The sequence below is a fragment of the Callorhinchus milii genome, unplaced genomic scaffold (assembly GCF_018977255.1).
Source record: "Callorhinchus milii isolate IMCB2004 unplaced genomic scaffold, IMCB_Cmil_1.0 Scaffold3, whole genome shotgun sequence".
Lineage (NCBI taxonomy): Eukaryota > Metazoa > Chordata > Chondrichthyes > Chimaeriformes > Callorhinchidae > Callorhinchus > Callorhinchus milii.
The window spans coordinates 94,981,077-94,999,529 of record NW_024704744.1 but is presented as its reverse complement, the minus strand read 5'-3'; the positions used below and the strand labels follow the sequence as shown (position 1 = coordinate 94,999,529).

Sequence of the window (18,453 nt, the reverse complement as noted above, 5' to 3'; positions counted from 1 at the left end):
TTTTTGGTATCTTTCCCAAATTCCTTATTCATTCATTCATTCATAATTATTTTCGCCCACAAAACATATAGTCAATTCACTTTACAGTATATTCTCTGAAGTGCTTTGAGACGTCTCGAAGACATGATAAGGCGCTCTATCAAATGTAAGGACTATTATTATGAGATCTTGACAGGCTCAATTTTCTAAAAGAGAAACTAAGATCTGAATTTTACAAAAATCGTTTACAAATACTGCAAACTACTGTAACAAAAGAGCTCACAGCAGCATTGGTGACTGAAATCTCATCTGAAGGAACTAAATCATGCTGAAGAAAACTAGTTGCATCTCTTGAACTGAGGTTAGTAGCAAAAGATTCATGTACTGTATACAATACTACAAATCCCAGAAAAACAAATCCATCTTGTAATAAAGTTTTCAAAAGAGACGTGCCCTCCGGGACACTACCCCGCGTGAAGGGAGATATATAAATGCAAGTTGTTGTTGTTGAGGCACAGCAAAGATATGAATGATATGAGTTCAATTGCAAATTGTAAACAGTTTTGTGACTGTTCTTGTTGACAAAAGCAGCAGCTATTTGTCTCAGCAGGGAACGATACATCAATGACAAATTAATCAGTATTTGGGTCATGGAATCTTTCTATGGCTCTACATCTACCTAAACAGACAGAGAGGAACGCTGTTTCAGGTTTTATCCAAAAGCCGCCACTTCTAGCAATCCAATAGTTCCCCCAATATTGCATTGCAGTGTCAGCCTACAGTATGAGCTCAAATCGTAGTGCAGAGTTTGAACTCACCTTCTAACCAGAAGTGAGAGTACTACTGACTTAAGCTAAACTGATACCCAAACTCCCTTTTTTTTTCTAAAACAGTGACTTGGGATCTTCAACATCCACCTATACCACCCAATACTTAGGTTAAACCTCACAGTACTTTAATTCATAATGTAGGCTGATGAAGTGCAATATTGGATCATCCTTATGCTGCTTTAAAATAATCATACATGCCGGGAGAATAGCACCTGAATCGTGGGTTGGTCTACATCAGATGGGTGCACTGGGTCCTTGATTGGTTAGGTTTTCTGTGTCTGTGGAAGGAACAAGCTTGAAGGCATTTTCCTGCTTTCTTATATTCTTAAAACAATACTCCAAATGTCATCATACTCATTTATGCCAAAATCCACATAGAATTAACTTTACAACTGAATCCAGAATAGACCTAGTTATCGTGTCAGCTGACAGTTGTGGTTTTCATTGTATCGCAACAATACATTGCATAAAAAGTGATTACCTTGCTATTAACATATAAAATCTATATATTCTCCATACAGGTACATTATGAAAAAATATTAAATAGTAAAGTACAAGATAATAGCTCACTATGAACTAATCCAAAACATAATATTTTAGCATATAAGCTTCCAGTGATGGTATAGCCAAGTTCTTCATATTTACAATCTGGCATTGAAGTCCAAGTGATGAACTTAAAATTAACAACGAAGTCAATGGCAAGCCACTAGCTGTGAAATCTACATGAATCGTGTCACCAAAATTCAGTACAGCTAAAATTCCGTGGGCGTTCCATTGTCTTGTGTATGCAAAGTAGGTTGTTTCATTTAACACTTTTCTGAATGACCCATATTTCAGGGATTCCAATTCTTTTTTAAAGAATCCAAGTTGCTTATAAAATGATAACAGTGATAGTGGGTCATCGGATTGTTGCTGTTAATAAGAAAAGAAAGAGAACTTTTAGATACAAAGTCAAATTACCACTCACGTTTACAGATTAATAATTTAGTTCAATATGAGCATCCAATAAAGATATTTTACACTTTGGAAATAATTTGATTTTATTGTAAGTCTGACCCCTAGTGTACAAAATGTGCTGAGAACTTTGGTAAATTCTACAAATGATTTTGTAAACAACTGAGAACAACTTCACCACACAATTGATTTTTTTCCCCCCACTTGTGAAAGCCCATGAAAACACTTTAAAAATAACTTAATCAATTTTTTTTTATTATCAAAATGAAGGTGGTTAGTAGTGTTAGGAATTATTTTTATCAACCACAACATCTTGCATTTATAGAGCACCCTTCATGCAGGATAGCATCCTACAGTGATGGAACTTTTTTGGAGGGTCAACTGGGTGTCTAACAAATACAGAAACTCATTATCATGATTAAGAGTATCCAAACCAAACAGAGTTCCATGAATTCCGCCTACACATGGAACTTCCAGGGATATTTAATGGAATGTGCTCCCTCTCTCTGGAGGGATACATCCAGCTCCAGAATCATAGAACGTTTACAGCCAGAAGAAGGAAATTTGGCCTAACATATCTGTGCTAGGGTTACCTAGCTAAACTATGTATAAACACAATAATTAGTAAAAAGTACTGATACAATATTCTGCATTTTATCCAATGTTTCCATTTTAACTTCAGTGCTTTAAATAATAAAATGAAAAAACTTCTGTGTACCATGGTGTTATTTCTGCAAAGCTTCAAATCCGGTTTAATCCAAGGTGAACCAACAGTGAATCCATCATGTTTAGAGTTGTTCCACCTCATTAGGGGAGATGGTGATTTCTGTTATGAAGAAAAGAACATTAAAATTCATCACAGCTTAATTATTTAAAATTCATGACTGATGTTACAAGAGTAGGTAGGGTGGTGATTACCTGATAGTCTTCAAGACCAATCTCATCACCATAATAAATTATGGGAGTTCCAGGCAATGTAAACATAATGAGAGCAATTAGCTTTCCCAAATTCTCACTGACTAAAGATACGATGTGTCCTTTGTATGGATTCCCAAACTGCAAGAAAACATTATGTATGTTATCACCCACAACTTTAATATGCTGCTGTGGAATGTATAGTCGTTAGGATACTCCAGATTTTACTTCTCCAATGCCCTCTTTGAGAATTCTCCCCATCTCCAACATGTACAGGATCCAGCTGATCCAAAACTCCGCTGCCTGCATACTCACCCGCACTAAACTCCCCCATCACACCAGTTCTAGCCAGGCTTCACTGGCTCCCTATTGCCCGAACAGGTCGACTTCAACCCCTCACACTCGGTTTCAAATCCCTTCATGCCCTGGCACCTCCCTACCTCGCCGACCTGCTTACCCCCCAAACCCCAGCCTCCGCTTGACTGGCTCCAGCCTTCTGTATGTCCCTCGAGGCCTCCCTTCCCCCATTGGTGGCCGTGCTTTCAGCAACTATACCTCAAAACTCTGGAACACAATTCTTCTATCCCATCGCCTTGTCCCTTCTATCCTCATCATCAGTTCGCGCCCGAAAATCTTCTATTCGACCGTGTCTACGGCCACCTCCCCCTCCCCCCGCTCAGCGTGGTGCTCCACCACTATCAAGCGTTCTGGAATGCTAACCTGCCTCGGGGCGCTATGAAATGCAAGTAGTTGTTGGTACTCGATTTGCACCACCACAACTGCAGATTTCAATCTCATTAAAATATACAAAAAAAATATGATTTTGTTAATTCTCAGCAATATCAACAGGAAAGCCCAGCTACATTATGCGAGACACTGCAGGCATTATTGTTCACAATGGTGTTCAGATCTCATCAAAAAAACAATCATTTATTAGCATATCAGAATGTCCCGGTATTAACTTTTTGTCCAATACCTACCCCCTCACCCCACCCTTATCAAATGCAAGGATTATTTAAGTAGTGAATTATTGTGATAATTGTGCTACTCACCAATACCGGATTGTACACTATCAGTAATGGTGCCAATCACACGACAATAATACAAGGCGGAGCTGAGGCACAAGTTGGAGCACCGATAGCATCTACATTATATCTGTCACCCTAGAAGGTATGTGTGAGCATAAATATACTGAGCCACAGCCAACTTGCTTAACAATGCCAACACAGATTACAATTGCCCAGATGTGCTGTTGGGACTTGGAGGCATTATCGTTAACCTGCAGCCTTGATGGTGACTATAACAATGTTTTTTGAATACCTGGCATCTTTTAATCTTGAGATTTCTCGGACATTAGCTAATCATCAATGTGCTGTATAATAGGAGTCAGCAAACCTCCATTTAGAAAGACAATTTGCTCCAATAAGCAATTCTTACCAGTAGGCCAATCAGTTCATTTTCTCCGTGAGAAAATGCCTGATTCATCACTGCCGTAAAAGCACTGCTCGTGACTCTTAGAAGATTTATGGAGTAAACAAACATAATTTCCCCAGGAAAATTCTCAAGCATGGTGGTACGTTGGCTTCCCTCAAGACAAACAACAACTACCCTGCAAGAAAACACATTTTATTTGTAATGCAGATCATCCTCCAAATCAATTTAAGAATATTGCTCAATCCTGTCATTTATAGTGTTCCTTTATAGTACTGTGATTTTAAAATATAACTGAACCTGATCTACTTAAGATAATAATAATAATCCTTGCATTTAATATAGTGCCTTATCATGTCAAGACGTCTCAAAAGCGCTTCATAGAACATACTGTAAAGTGAATTGACTGTAGTTTGTGGGCAAAACAAGGCAGCCAATTGCACACAGCAGCGTCCCACAAACGGTAGTGGTTTGAAGTGACCGATTTATTACTTTTTTTGAAGGAATTATTACCCCCGGAAAAGCAATCCAATCAACTAATAACTGGCTTCCTACTTATTGCTAGGTAAATAGAGGCGTGTGGAGTAAGGAAACTTGACCAACATTTCGCCCTAACAGGAATCAAACCCAGGTCTCTCACTTGTGAGGCGAGTGCTCTAACCACTGAACTCCAGGACTCCACAATACAAGGCGAGTTTAATGATTCAGTATTATGAACCTTGACTTCCATCTAAGTTTCAGTTTTAAAATGTACCTAGTGAAGTGGTACATATCAGAATGGGCAGTAGGGAGGTGCTTAAGGTGCTGAAGCAAAGGTCCAAGAAACAAAGATCTTTTGTGGTGAATGCAAGTGTGAATGAGTTTATGTATTGTTTTTCTCTCACTTATTTCTGTCTGTTTCTCGCTTCCCCATCCTGTCTTGCTGCAGTTTATTCTGTGTGCCACTTTGTCGCCCTATTGCCTAGCTTTCTCTGCAAGTCCTTCTCCCGTCTTTCAAATACCACCTGTCACATTCATGTTCTTTCCCATCTATCAACTTTGATTTATACACCATCTTTCACAGAACGTGTTAAAAGTGATTTATAGAAAGTGTGGGGCACAAAGGGAGGGAAGTGAGTTGACACAAACTTAAATCCTCCCCCCCCCCCCCCCCCCAGTGAGCTACTCTTTTCTTATGCCTCTTTTTTACCTTTCATAGTCTGATTCACTTTCCCTCCATCCTTTCACACACTCATACTTTAGTTTTTTTTCTTATTCATTCACTTTCTCATTTACTGTCTTGCTCCTCTCCCATAACATTTGCACATTCTATTATCCACTCTAAAACAACAACAAAATTACATTTTGTACAGCGCCTTCCATGTTGGGAGGACGTCCCTAGGCACTGGACAGTCAGTGTTTCGGAGCTGGGGGTCGGGATCGGGGAGGGTGGAGGGCAGGGGGGCAAGGATGGTGATTGAAGGCACGGGCGAAGAGGAGAGTCTTGAGATGTCTACAACTTCTGTCTACACTCATTCTCCCACTCTCCATTATCTATTTTACATTCAATCTTTGTTAAAAATGTTTTGGTGGGTCTAATTTTTCTCCACACTGGCACCTTCATTTGTAGTAGCTGCTGTAGTCCTGTGGTACCCCACCCAAGTGGACGTTCTTCATGTGTGAGCCTATGAGCCTTGGCAATGAACGCAGGCACTCAACTGAAAAGGACATCACACCCAAGTGTGACCGCTTTTCCAGGAATAATAATCCGTTAAAAAAAATGGTCACTGAATCCATGAGTATTAAATATAATAATCCCTGCAGTTGATATAGCGCTTTATCACATTGTTGAGACGTCTCAAAGCACTTCACAGAATACACTGTAAAGTGAATTGCCTATAGTTTGTGGGCGAAATGCTTTTTGTGGAAAGCGATCCGCCAATCAACTAACAACCGGGTTCCTACTTACTGCTAGGTAAACAGAGGCGTGTGGAGTAAGGAAACTTGTCTAAGATTTTGCCCCACCCGGGAATCAAACCTAGGCCTCTCGCTTGCGAGGCAAGAATGTTTGTAGGACACTGCTGTCCTACAAACTGACTGCTCCGTTTTACTCACAAAATACAGTCAATTCACTTTACAGTGTACTCTGTGAAGCACTTTGAGACATCTCGAAAACGTGATAAGACACTATATCAAATGCAAGTATTATTATCATGTTGATAATGGTCTAACCTGCTCAAGTATAGAATCAGAGAGTTACGCAGCACAGAAGGAGGCCATTGGCCCCATCGTGTCTGTGCCAGTTCTTTGAAAAGAGCTATCCAAATCAATCTCACTCCCCCGCACTCTCCCCATAGCCCTGCAAACTTGTCCTCCCCAAATAATTATCTACTTCTCTTTTAAAAATTGTTATTGAATCAGTTTCTGCCACGCTTCCAGCAATGCATTCCAGATCCAAACAACTCGCTGCGTGAAAAAAATTCTCTTCACTTCCTGTTTCTTCACCAACTATTTTAAATCGGTGTCCTCGTGTTACCGACCCACCCACCAATGGAAAGAGTTTCCATATTTATCCCATATTCCATATTGAACCTTCACCAGGAAATTAACTTGAAAGTTTAATTTTGTGTGTATGGGCTTACTTCATCATGTTCAGAGTGAAATGTAAAAATTACTATCTATGGCACTTAGATACGGTTAGGATTGGTTGAAAACTTGGGGAGTTCTTTTTGGGTGTTTCTGGATTTCCAGGATAGAATTTGTTTCCAATATGTCCAAGCTCCACAAAACATAAATACTATATTTCAGATTCCCCCATATGTATAATTTGATATATTGTATATGGAAAGGCAGACAGACAGAGGTAAGAAATATCAGGTAACAACAAGTAATACTATATTACATTTGCACAGTACTTTTCATGTCAGGAGGACGACCCAAGGCCCTGGACAGTCAGGGATTTGGACCCGAGCAGGGGTTTGGGATCAGAGAGGATGGAGGGCAGGGAGGGTGGTGAAGGTGCGGTTAAGGATTATCTGGTGATTTATCTCTGCTATGACTGTACGTGCCTGCACTAGAAGCACTGACATCCCAACATTGATCATATTTAATACAATACAAAATGACATTTGTAAAGCGACTTTCACGATGGGAAGTGCTGAACAGTCAGGGATTAGAACCCGAGCTGCGGGGCGGATCAAGAGAGGTGGAAGGCAGAGCGGGTAGGAGGGTGGTCAAAGGCACGGTTGAAGAGGAGGGTCTTGAGGCGTGCCTTGAAGGAGGCAAGGGAGGGAGCGAGATGAAGGCAATGTTAGATGGAGTTCCAGATGGTGGGGGCATGAGCGGTTGAAGGCCCAACCGCCGATGGTGAGGCGGGGCGGGGGATGTGGAGCAGCCCGCAGCTTGCTGAGCGGAGGGATATGGGGTTAGCAGGTCACAGAGGCAGGAAGGAGCAAGACCATGGAGGTTTTTCAAGGCGAGGACAACGATTTTGAACTCTATCCTCTGGGGGATAGCCAGTGGAGTCGGGCGAGGGCGTAGGGTCACGGAGTCTGGTGCGGAAGAAGACACGAGCTGCAGAGTTCTGGATGATCTGCAGTTTGTGGAGGGAAGAATTGAAAAGGCGGACAAGTAGGGAGTTGACGTATGCAAGCCTAGATGTGATGAATGCCTGGATGAGTGTAAATACCATACTGCATACATTTAGAGGAGATTCTTTTAAAAGCTGAACATTCACTGAAAATTAGAATGTTCAAAATTAAGCTATGAAAATTTCCACTTTGCTTGTAAAATAAACTACAAATCATTTGAAAAATTCTACTGCAATAACAACCTCAATACAAAACATTAAGATAACTAGAATTTATCAATGCATTCTTCTTTATTTAAACAAGTTATTTGCTGAATTTTTTAAAATATATACCTTACTGAAATTAAAGGGAAGAAATTGCAATCATAATATACAGAATTCTACAAATGGAAAACAAATAGCAATAAATGTTATATTTAACAATCACTAACAAAACATACTTAGTGCTAGATATACCTTGGTTTACGAGTTGTACTGTATTCGTTGCCTATATCCTTCCATCGTTTTAGACTACTTAGCAACTAAAAGCCAAACAGAGGTTATTATTCTAATTAATACAATATACACTGTAGCTTGAGACTTTCTCAACACTTCCTTTTTTTTAATAATCACTTGGGTGTCTTGACACATCCATCACCTGGGCCAATAGAAAACTGCGGAGAAATTTTTCAAGGCTTGCTTAGAATTGCCGCTGGTTGATTGGTGTTATTGCCAATCTACATTTTTTCACTTTATTAATTAAAAACTAAACATGAAGAAATAAGACATATTAGATTGCTGCAAAAAAAATTACTGATGTTTTCTTTAAAAAACTTGGGTCCCACTGGGGGGTGATTAGTCCTGACTGGGGAGTTCCAGGAAGTCACCATCTCCTGCCTCTTGGGCTGCCACCATGTTTGTCGGGGGGAGGGTTGTCGGGGGAGGGGGGTGTTTATCGGGTTGGAGGGTGATTGTGGCGGGTTCTGCGGAAATATTACGGCCGCACATTTCTATTGGCCCAGCCCATCACTATACTTAAGAATATCTAAACCAGATAGAGCTCCACATATGAATGCCACCTATACATGAGGAGGAAATTACAGGCTTGGGACAACAGCTGCTGGAAGACTTTACCTGATCATTCCACCTGCAACTGGTGGAAACAGCACTCAATGTGTGTCTGAAATGTACATAAGAAAACTTCTGTGACAAAAAAGGAATACAAACTCTCTCCCAGGAGGAATGCATCTACAGAGTATTAGGTGCACGTTGGAAAAAGCCTTGATTTGGGGACCGGAGGTTAGCTGGTTTGACTCCAGCAGTGCTTTCATGCATTGCTGGAGGCTAACCAGCTAAAACTTGCCATTCAGAGCAGTCCGGCAAGTTTCACGCCACTTATTCAACTAGGACCATCCTACCCATTGGGGCTTTGGTTTGCAGGGTTAACAGGAGTCAAGTGGGGAGAATCCCTACGCTCAGTCTGTCCGTCCAAGTCTTGCTGATGAGTCAGGCTGTCTGGTTTGACATCAGCAGTGCCCTGGAGTACTGCACACCTGTCTGGCTCAGACACCAGACACAACATCGATTTACATAGATTGCACATGACGGAAACAGGCCAACCAGTTTTCATACTCCACAAATCTCCATCCAGTCTTTACACCAACCTCCCCACCATACTCTTCTATTTCCTTCTTCCTCATGTATATATCAAATGTCCTCTTAAAAGCATCTATGTACCAACTTCTTCAGTTGTCGCTTCAGGCAGTGAGCTCCTAAATTCTCTTTTAGATATCCTTGTCCCTATCTTATACTTGTGTCCCCTGGCTTTCTACTCCCCAGTGAGAACAGTCTACTTATGCTTACTTTTTCAACCCCTTTTATAATTTTAAACAACTTTATTAGGTCCCCACTTAAATGTCTTCTCCAGTGTAAACTACCAACCACCACAAAGGCCTGACTCAATTCTGACATTCCATTGCCAAGGACATCAATTTAGGAACCCGCTGAGCTCCAGGAAACCCTACTTCCTTCCCCCAAGGAGGAGAGACATTACTTGGATGGTCACTCTTTTAATTTCCATAGAATACATTCTTACCATACTTGTTTCAATGTCATCTGTAGATAGACTGATAAAGATTCCATCCACACCAGTTCTGAGCCAGAACTGAAAGTCTGCCTGTAGAAATTCTGAAAGTTATTTGGATGCAAGTTTTTGATAATAAAATGTTTATTTCAGAAAACATTCAAAAAGTGAACTTTTTACCAATATTTTATTTTGCTCTTCAAAATCAAACGTAGTGTTAAACCATTTGTTCAGTTTAGTTCCTAGAGGATTTGGGGTGAGGTCAATAAGGACCTTGAGACCTATTATACAAAAAAAGTAATAAAGAAAAATTAATCATGTCAAAAGTACGTTTAAAGAAATATAGCACTCTAATCAACATAACAGAAAGAAAATAATACCTCGAGTGTTGGCTGATTTTATCAAATATCTGAAGTTCTGTATATTACCATAGATCATATCAATCGACTTCAAGTTAGTTTTATTTCTATCATCAGGTTTGTACTGATGAATGGGTCCAATAATAATAGCTCTCATATGCAACATTTTAATATGGTGCAATTGGTGCTTTATTCCTGTATTAAAAACACAGAATTATGGAATAATTCATCATAAACGACAGAATACAGATGAAAATATAAATGAATAAAAACTAGTCAAAAGATCTTGAGACAAGCAAGTACAAAGTGTTCTCATAGCTCAAGTGATTTTCGCATTAAAAGTTTTCCTGAGGGTCAGTTGTATTCCCAGGAATTTCAATTAAATGTACTGTACTTACCATGAACAACATTCTCTTTCGAAGACTTCAATATCAGGATGAATAATAAAATCTCTTCCTGAGGATTGGGTCTTAAAATATGGAGTAAGATTCTCGAAATCTTATTCATGCAGTGGAGTGCCCCAAGTTGGGTGTTCCCCCTAGACTAGATTCACAGGGCATAATACTTCAAGAAAACCATGTTAAGAATGTCTGGTGATTTATCTCTGCTATGACTGTACGTGCCTGCACTAGAAGCACTGACATCCCAACATTGATCATATTTAATACAATACAAAATGACATTTGTAAAGCGACTTTCACGATGGGAGGTGCTGAACAGTCAGGGATTAGAACCCGAGCTGGGGGGGCGGATCAAGAGGGGTGGAGGGCAGAGCGGGTAGGAGGGTGGTCAAAGGCACGGTTGAAGAGGAGGCTCTTAAGGCGTGGCTTGAAGGAGGCAAGGGAGGGAGCGAGATGAAGGGAATGTTGGATGGAGTTCCAGAGGGTGGAGGCATGAGAGGCTGAAGGTCCGACTGCCGATGGTGAAGCAGGCCAGGCGGGGGACATGGAGCAGGCCAGAGCCTGCTGAGTGAAGGGAGTGGACAGGTTGATAAGGGGTTTAACAGGACAGAGGTAGAAGGGGCCAAGGGCATGGAGAGCCTTGAAGATGGACAAGAATTTTGAACTCAATCCTATGAGGGATGGATAGCCAATGGAGCCGGGTAAGGGTGAGTGTGATGGGGTCATGGAGCCTGGTGCGGGAGACGACACGAGCTGCAGAGTTCTGGATGATCTGCAGCTTGTGGAGGGAAGAGTTGGGAAGGTCGACAAGCAGGGCATTGGCATTAGAGGCCGAAGGTGACATTTTTGTAAGAAAGGGTGGATTTAAAGTACAAAGCCCAGAGCACCAGACATTCTTCAGCAATCCATTCAATGTATAGTAAATCAATATTTTAAAAATAGTTGTAGCTGTAGTTCCATCCAACAGTTTTCTACAAACACCTTGCCTATCTCATTTCCTCACAATTTGCTCTCTGTGCTGGTTGACACTTCAGCCTCAAACTCTTTTTGCATCAACACATTCCCAGGTCTCTGTTCTCCATTCCACCATTATTTCCTCACCTTGTTTGCCAATTATCAGCCCATGTGCATATCCTATCAAGATCTCTTTATAAGATCTTTCCTGCCTCTTAATTCCACGGTTCCTCCCAACTTGGTATCATCTGTAAATTTAAATTTACACAGAATCCATGAATCTAGATGTGAACCAGTACAGACCACCGGGCCATCCAGGTTAACATTCTCCCTTTCCTTCAGGAAATTCTGAATCCATGTTGATGTTGCAGTGTTGCAAGGTGCAAGATTTCTCCCAAGCAGCCACTCATTTGTGTGTGGTCATTTTCTCTACTGCAATTAATAATGCACTGTGTAAAAGGGTTACAAATCTGTACAATTCAGTACTTCCTCACTTATAGTGCATGACATTGTGGATTGCTAACAACCTTCTGGCCAACCTCCCATGCTAAAAAAAATTCCAGACCATCAACTCGGTTATTACTTTTTGACCACAATGCACAAGAAGCACTGCTGACATCAAGTCTTTCTTCTCAAAACTGCATGAGCAGTGAAATGACAACTTGGAAGTCAGTCATTTTTGCACTCCTTCCTTAGAACATGATCTTAAAGAGACTGAACTCATTTGACTGCGTTATAATAATGCTTGCATTTGATATAACACATTATCACTTCGTTGAGATGTTTCAAAGTGCTTCACAGCATATATTGTAAAGTAGATTGACTGTATATTTTGCAGGTAAAACATGGCAACCAATTGCACATAGCAACGTCCCACAGTCATGGATTGAGTGACCAAATTATTATTATTTTTTGAAGAATTATTACCTTGAACTGTATCCTCAGTGATGGGAAGCCAGTGGAGTCTGGCGAGGATGGGGGTGATAGGATCAAGGAGCCTGGTGTGGGAGAGGACATGAGCTGCAGAGTTCTGGATGATCTGAAGCCTACGGAGGGAGGAGTTGGGAAGGCTGACAAGCAAGGAGTTTGCACAGTCAAGCCTGGATGTTATGAATATGTGTGCGAGGGTCTCGGTGGACTGCGGTGTGAGACAGTGGCGGAGCCAGGCAATTTTGAGGAGATGGGGGAAGGCAGAGCGGGTCATGGCACGGGAGCTAATCAGGAGGAATCTCAGTCTTGTTGATGTTCATCTGAAGAAAGTTAGGTCTCACCCAGGACTTGATGTCTGACAGATATTCTGTCAGAACAGCAGCGGTCCTGGAGTCCAGGGTGGAGGCAGAGAGGTACAGTTGAGTGCCATCCGCAAACATGTGGAAGGTGACCCCATGTCTGCGGATGCTGTCATCAAGAGAGAGCATGTAGATGTTAAAGTGTAGGGGACCAAGGACAAAGTCTTGAGGAATTTTGCACGAGACGGTGCAGGGGCTAGAGGAGAAACCGTTTGTGGAGATGAAGTGGAGGCGGTGTGAGAGAAATGATTTGAACTATTCAAGGATAGAACTGTGAAGGTTGAAGGTTGACTTAGGTTTATAATAAGGTTCCTCTGCAGTTGAAAACATTACACATAAATCAAATCCACCAATAACGGCTTTTATTTGGCTGGATCTAGATTTGATTTATTAGCAAAAAACAACTTAGACTTATATACTGTCTTTCACATAGAAAAAANCGTTTTGAAGTGCTTCAGCCACAAGGAGAGGAAGGAGAATTGACCAAAGACTGTTAAAAGAAAAGGTGTTGAAGGCAGTGAGAGAAGGGAAGCAAATGGAATTTCGGGGAGTTTGAGAAAGCAAAGGGTGTCTAAAAGCTTAGCCAACCAACAAGATAACAGAAAATAAGTGAATGCCCGTAGACATATGTGGGAGATAAATAATAATAATCTGATGATCTGTACCATCACTTATCAATGTTAATCTAAATATGGGGTAATTTTTATGAGGAGAATATAAACTAGGAGAACATGGCATGATTTAAAAAGAAAAGTAAGTTTCACCCAAAGTCCTAGCTATTAATAACAATCCTTGCATTTGGTATATTCCCTTTGACATAATCAAAATGTCTCAAAGTGCTTCACAGGATATACTGTAAAGTGGATTGACTGTATGGGTGAAACATGGCACCAGTTTACACACAGCAATGTTCCAAAGATCCATGGAGTGAATGACCAATTTTATTAGGGGAGGAGGTTGTTGGGTCAGAAATCCCTTCTTTTCGAATAGTGCCATGGATCTTTAACATCTTTAACATCCACCTGAACAGTTAGCTGAGACCTGTTTTTAATGGCTCATCTGAAGGATGGCACCTCTGAAAGTGCTAAACATCCCCAGCGCTGAATTGGAATGTCATCTCAGACTATGTGAATCCGAGTCCCGACATGGGGATGGACCTCACAACCTTCTGACTCGAAGGCGCGAGTGCCAACCACTGGTAAGCGGAATGGGGCAGTACAGTTCACAGTAAATCTTATCAAAGACCTTCCAGACATCAGCGATAAGTTGGGCCAATAGAAAATTGCGACAGTATTCCTCCCGCGGAATCCGCCACAAATAGCCCCATCCGCTACTAACCCGCCCTGAGGCCCACCCGGCTGTTTACCTGACGTCACTGTAGGCGGGGTTCTGGGCGCGCATGCGGGGTGCGGCGCAAGCGGCAAATGGGCTTCACTCGGAGGTCCGTTGGTGTGATTTGTCTGTGTGTGAGAGTGTGTATGATTGTCTGTCTGTGTGTGTGTGCGAGTGTGTATGATTATCTGTGTGTGTCTGTCTGTGTGTGTGTGTGTGTGTGAGAGAGTGTGTATGATTGTGTGTGTTTGTGTGAGAGTGTGTAATGATTGTGTGTGTCTGTCTGTGTTTCTGTGTGAGAGTGTGTCTGTGTTTGTGTGAGAGTGTGTATGATTGTGTGTGTGTGTGTGTCTGTGTGAGAGTGTGTATGATTGTGTGTGTCTGTGTGTGTTTGTGTGAGAGTGTGTATGATTGTGTGTGTCTGTCTGTGTGTGTCTGTCTGTGTTTGTGTGTCTGTGTGAGAGTGTGTATGATTGTGTGTGTCTGTCTGTGTTTGTGTGAGAGTGTGTATGACTGTGTGTGTGTCTCTATATAAACTTGCGAGTGTCTGTGTGTCTGTGTGTGTGTCTGTTTGTGATGTCTGTGTCTCCCTTTACTCTGTGTGTCTGTGCGGTGCTGGACCCCGAGAGCTCCCGTGGCCTCGCTGGTGCGCACACCCCCAACCACCCATTTCCTAAAAAAAAACCAACCCACCCAGTTTGTGTTGAAGAAGCAATTAACTTGTGTTTGTGCAACAACCTTAACATGTGTCATGTTTAGTTTTTTCGCAGCAAAGTGAAAAAAAAATGTAAGTGAGCGGTCAAATGTACCTCGATCGCACCAACCATCACCCCCCCACCCCCCCCCAACCCCAACCCCACCCGCAATTTTTCCGCAAAGTTCACAATTTGCCGTGCAATGTTGGGTCAACATCTCCGAATGCTTGGGTCGTTAGTACTATTATTACTGATCGTGACTATTGGCTATGATAGCAACAATTCCAGGTGATCTAAAACAACCCCAAGGTGGGGGGGGGGGGGGGTGGGTTGGCAGTGAAGAGCGACCGACACTTTTTGCGTCCACTTGAATTACGAGGGGGACGGGGGACGTTATGGGAAACTAAGATTTTTTTTTCTAAAATTAAATTTAAAAAAATATTACCGGAGAGGTCACCGTTTCCATCGCCGTCTGAGTCCTGGAAGGAGCGGGGAGTGATCTGATACATGGGCCCGTCGTACCACCAGTGGAGCCTGGGCGGGGGGTTGCATTCGGGGCTGCGGACGATCACCAGCAGAGCGCCCGACACCAGCGATATCCAACTGAGCCAGAAGAGCGAGGCCATGAGCCGCCGGGCCCACACCCAGTCGCTGCCGCTCGCCACCATCAACTCCACCCGCGACAGGGTGGAGCCCAACGAGGCGTTGAGGCTCTGGGCCGAGTGCCACCGGTCCTCGGGCTTGGCCTTCGCCTCCAAGGATTCCGCCTCCGTCTCGGGTTTGGTCTCCGGGGACGCGGCGTCGCCGGTTTTTCTCTCCCCCCCCTTCGTCCTCCCCTTGACCGACTCTCCGCCCGTCGTCTCCCCTTCTGCCTTCCCCCCCTCCTCTCTCTGACTCCTCACCGTCTTTCCCTTTGCCTTCTGTCCCTCCACTCTCTGCCCCTCCATCGTCTTTCCCTCTACCGTCTCTCCTCCCACTCTCTGCCGCTCCATCGCCTTCTCCTTTGCCGACTTTCTCTTCCCGATCAGTCTCTTCATCCACTTTCTCTTTGCCTTCTGTCGTCCCACTCTCTGCCCCTCCACCGGCTTTCCCTCTACCGTCTCCCCTTCCACTCTCTGCCCCTCTACCGTCTCCCCTTCCACTCTCTGCCCCTCTACCGTCTCTCCTCCCACTCTCTGCCCCTCCATCGCCTTCTCCTTTGCCGACTTTCTCTTCCCCATCAGTCTCTTCATCCACTTTCTCTTTGCCTTCTGTCGTCCCACTCTCTGCCCCTCCACCGGCTTTCCCTCCACCGACTTTCTCTTCCCTATCAGTTTCTTCATCAACTTTCCCTCCACCTTCTCCCCTTCCACTCTCTGCCCCTCCATCGTCTTTCCCTCCACCGTCTCCCCTTCCACTCTCTGCCCCTCCATCGTCTTTCCCTCCACCGACTTTCTCTTCCCTATCAATTTCTTCATCAACTTTCCCTCTACCTTCTCCCCTTCCACTCTCTGCCCCTCCACCGTCTCACCCCCCACTCTCTGCCCCTCCACCGTCTCACCCCCCACTCTCTGACCCTCCACTCTCTGCCCCTCCACCGTCTCACCCCCCACTCTCTGCCCCTCCACTCTCTGCCCCTCCACCGTCTCACCCCCCACTCTCTGCCCCTCCACCGTCTCACCCCCACTCTCTGACCCTCCACTCTCTGCCCCTCCACCGTCTCACCCCCCACTCTCTGCCCCTCCACTCTCTGACCCTCCACCGTTTCACCCCCCACTCTCTGACCCTCCACTCTCTGCCCCTCCACCGTCTCACCCCCACTCTCTGCCCCTCCACTCTCTGACCTCCACCGTCTCACCCCCACTCTCTGCCCCTCCACTCTCTGACCCTCCACCGTTTCACCCCCCACTCTCTGCCCCTCCATCTCCCCTTCCACTCTCTGCCCCTCCATCGTCTTTCCCTCCACCGACTTTCTCTTCCCTATCAGTTTCTTCATCAACTTTCCCTCCACCTTCTCCCCTTCCACTCTCTGCCCCTCCACTCTCTGTCCCTCCACCGTCTCTCCCCCCACTCTCTGCCCCTCCACCGTCTCCCCTTCCACTCTCTGCCCCTCCACCGTCTCTCCCCCCACTCTCTGCCCCTCCACCGTCTCCCCCTCCACTCTCTGCCCCTCCACCGTCTCCCCTTCCACTCTCTGCCCCTCCACCGTCTCCCCTTCCACTCTCTGCCCCTCCACCGTCTCCCCCCCCACTCTCTGACCGGCCATCGCCCTCCGTCCCACCGTCTCCTCCTCCATCGTCCCCGCCCCCGACCTGCTCGAGCCACAGGTGTGCGCGCGCACACCAACTGACCCCCACTGACCGTTGGCACAGCGCGAGACCAGACATTCAAAGACGCCTCAAGCCCAGAGCCCCGCCCCCACAGCACACACACTCACAGTCACTACACACACACTCACAGTCACTACACACACACTCACAGTCACTACAAACACAGTCACAGTCACTACACACACACTCACGGTCACTACACACACACTCACGGTCACTACACACACACTCACGGTCACTACACACACACTCACGGTCACTACACACACACAGTCACGGTCACTACACACACACTCACAGTCACTACACACACAGTCACAGTCACTACACACACAGTCACTACACACACAGTCATAGTCACTACACACACAGTCACTACATACACACACACAGTCACTACACACACACTCACAGTCACTACACACACACTCACGGTCACTACACACACACTCACGGTCACTACACACAGAGTCACAGTCACTACACACAGTCACGGTCACTACACACACTCACAGTCACTACACACGGTCACTACACACACACTCACAGTCACTACACACACAGTCACGGTCACTACACACACAGTCACGGTCACTACACACACAGTCACAGTCACTACACACACAGTCACGGTCACTACACACACAGTCAGTCACTCCACACTCATCGCAAGCTGCGGGACTGCACATTTAAATTAAAACAACAACTTGTATTTACACAGCGCTCCTCACGGGGGGGGAGGGGGGGGGGGGGGAGGGTGGACGGCCCAGAGCGCTCGACCGTGGAGTCCCCGCGGCTCAATGGTTGGGAGCGTCTGCCTCGCGAGCACGAGAACTGGGGTCTATTCCCGGTCGGGGGGCGAAACATCCCGGGGTCGGGTTTCCCCACTCCACACGCTCCTGTTCGCCGAGCAGTAAGTAGGAACTCGGTTGCGGAGTCCCGTGGCTCAGCGGTTACAGCACTCGCTTTGCGAGCGAGAGACCCGGGTTCGATTCCCGGCACAGGGCGAAACCTCGGGCAAGTTTCCTTACTCCACGCAGAGCCTAATAATAATCCCTCCAAAACTAAAACAATAATAAATTGGTCACTTTCAATCCACGACTGTTTGTGGGACATTGCTGTGCGCCATTGGCTGCCGCGTTCGCCCACAAATATACAGTCAATTCACTTTACAGTGTTTTCTGTGAAGCGCTTTGGGACGTCCTCCCGACGTGAAAAGCGCTATATCAAATGCAAGGATTATTATTATTATTGTTGTTAAGTCGACAGGCGGATCACTTTTCCGGGGTAATCCTTAAAAAAAAACAACCAACCGGTCGGTCACTGCGATCCACGACTGTCTTGTGTGCGGACGTCGCTGTGCGCAGTCGGCTGC

General features: G+C 44.6%; 1 protein-coding gene across 4 annotated transcripts; it reads right to left on the bottom strand.

The window, feature by feature from the left end:
- Window positions 1-1,152: 1,152 nt before the first annotated feature.
- Window positions 1,153-16,472, bottom strand: LOC103180805 (4F2 cell-surface antigen heavy chain). Of its 4 annotated transcripts, XM_042333249.1 has the most exons (10): window positions 16,460-16,472; window positions 15,215-16,130; window positions 10,120-10,293; window positions 9,920-10,020; window positions 9,752-9,832; window positions 8,134-8,198; window positions 4,116-4,287; window positions 2,682-2,819; window positions 2,482-2,589; window positions 1,153-1,721 (listed from the first exon to the last, which is right to left on the bottom strand). In XM_042333249.1, the coding sequence occupies exons 2-10, from the start codon at window positions 16,089-16,091 to the stop codon at window positions 1,386-1,388; spliced, it is 2,052 nt and encodes a 683-aa protein (XP_042189183.1). In that variant the 5' UTR covers window positions 16,092-16,130; window positions 16,460-16,472; the 3' UTR covers window positions 1,153-1,385. The 4 variants fall into 4 exon arrangements, with proteins under 4 accessions (XP_042189183.1, XP_042189182.1, XP_042189184.1 ...); XM_042333248.1 differs by lacking the exon at window positions 16,460-16,472 and having other exon boundaries at window positions 15,215-16,289; XM_042333250.1 differs by lacking the exons at window positions 10,120-10,293; window positions 16,460-16,472 and having other exon boundaries at window positions 15,215-16,289.
- Between the last annotated feature and the right edge of the window lie 1,981 nt (window positions 16,473-18,453).

Bases quoted from the DNA above. Each gene is read 5' to 3' on its own strand.
- LOC103180805 (XM_042333248.1), bottom strand. From the start codon at position 16,226: ATGAAGAAATTGATAGGGAAGAGAAAGTCGGTGGAGGGAAAGACGATG. The intron at 8,199-9,751 runs GTAAGAATGTAT...TTTGGCTTTTAG, and splicing joins ATGACATTGAAACAAGTATG to TTGCTAAGTAGTCTAAAACG. The intron at 1,722-2,481 runs GTACACAGAAGT...TCTTATTAACAG, and splicing joins TTTGCAGAAATAACACCATG to CAACAATCCGATGACCCACT.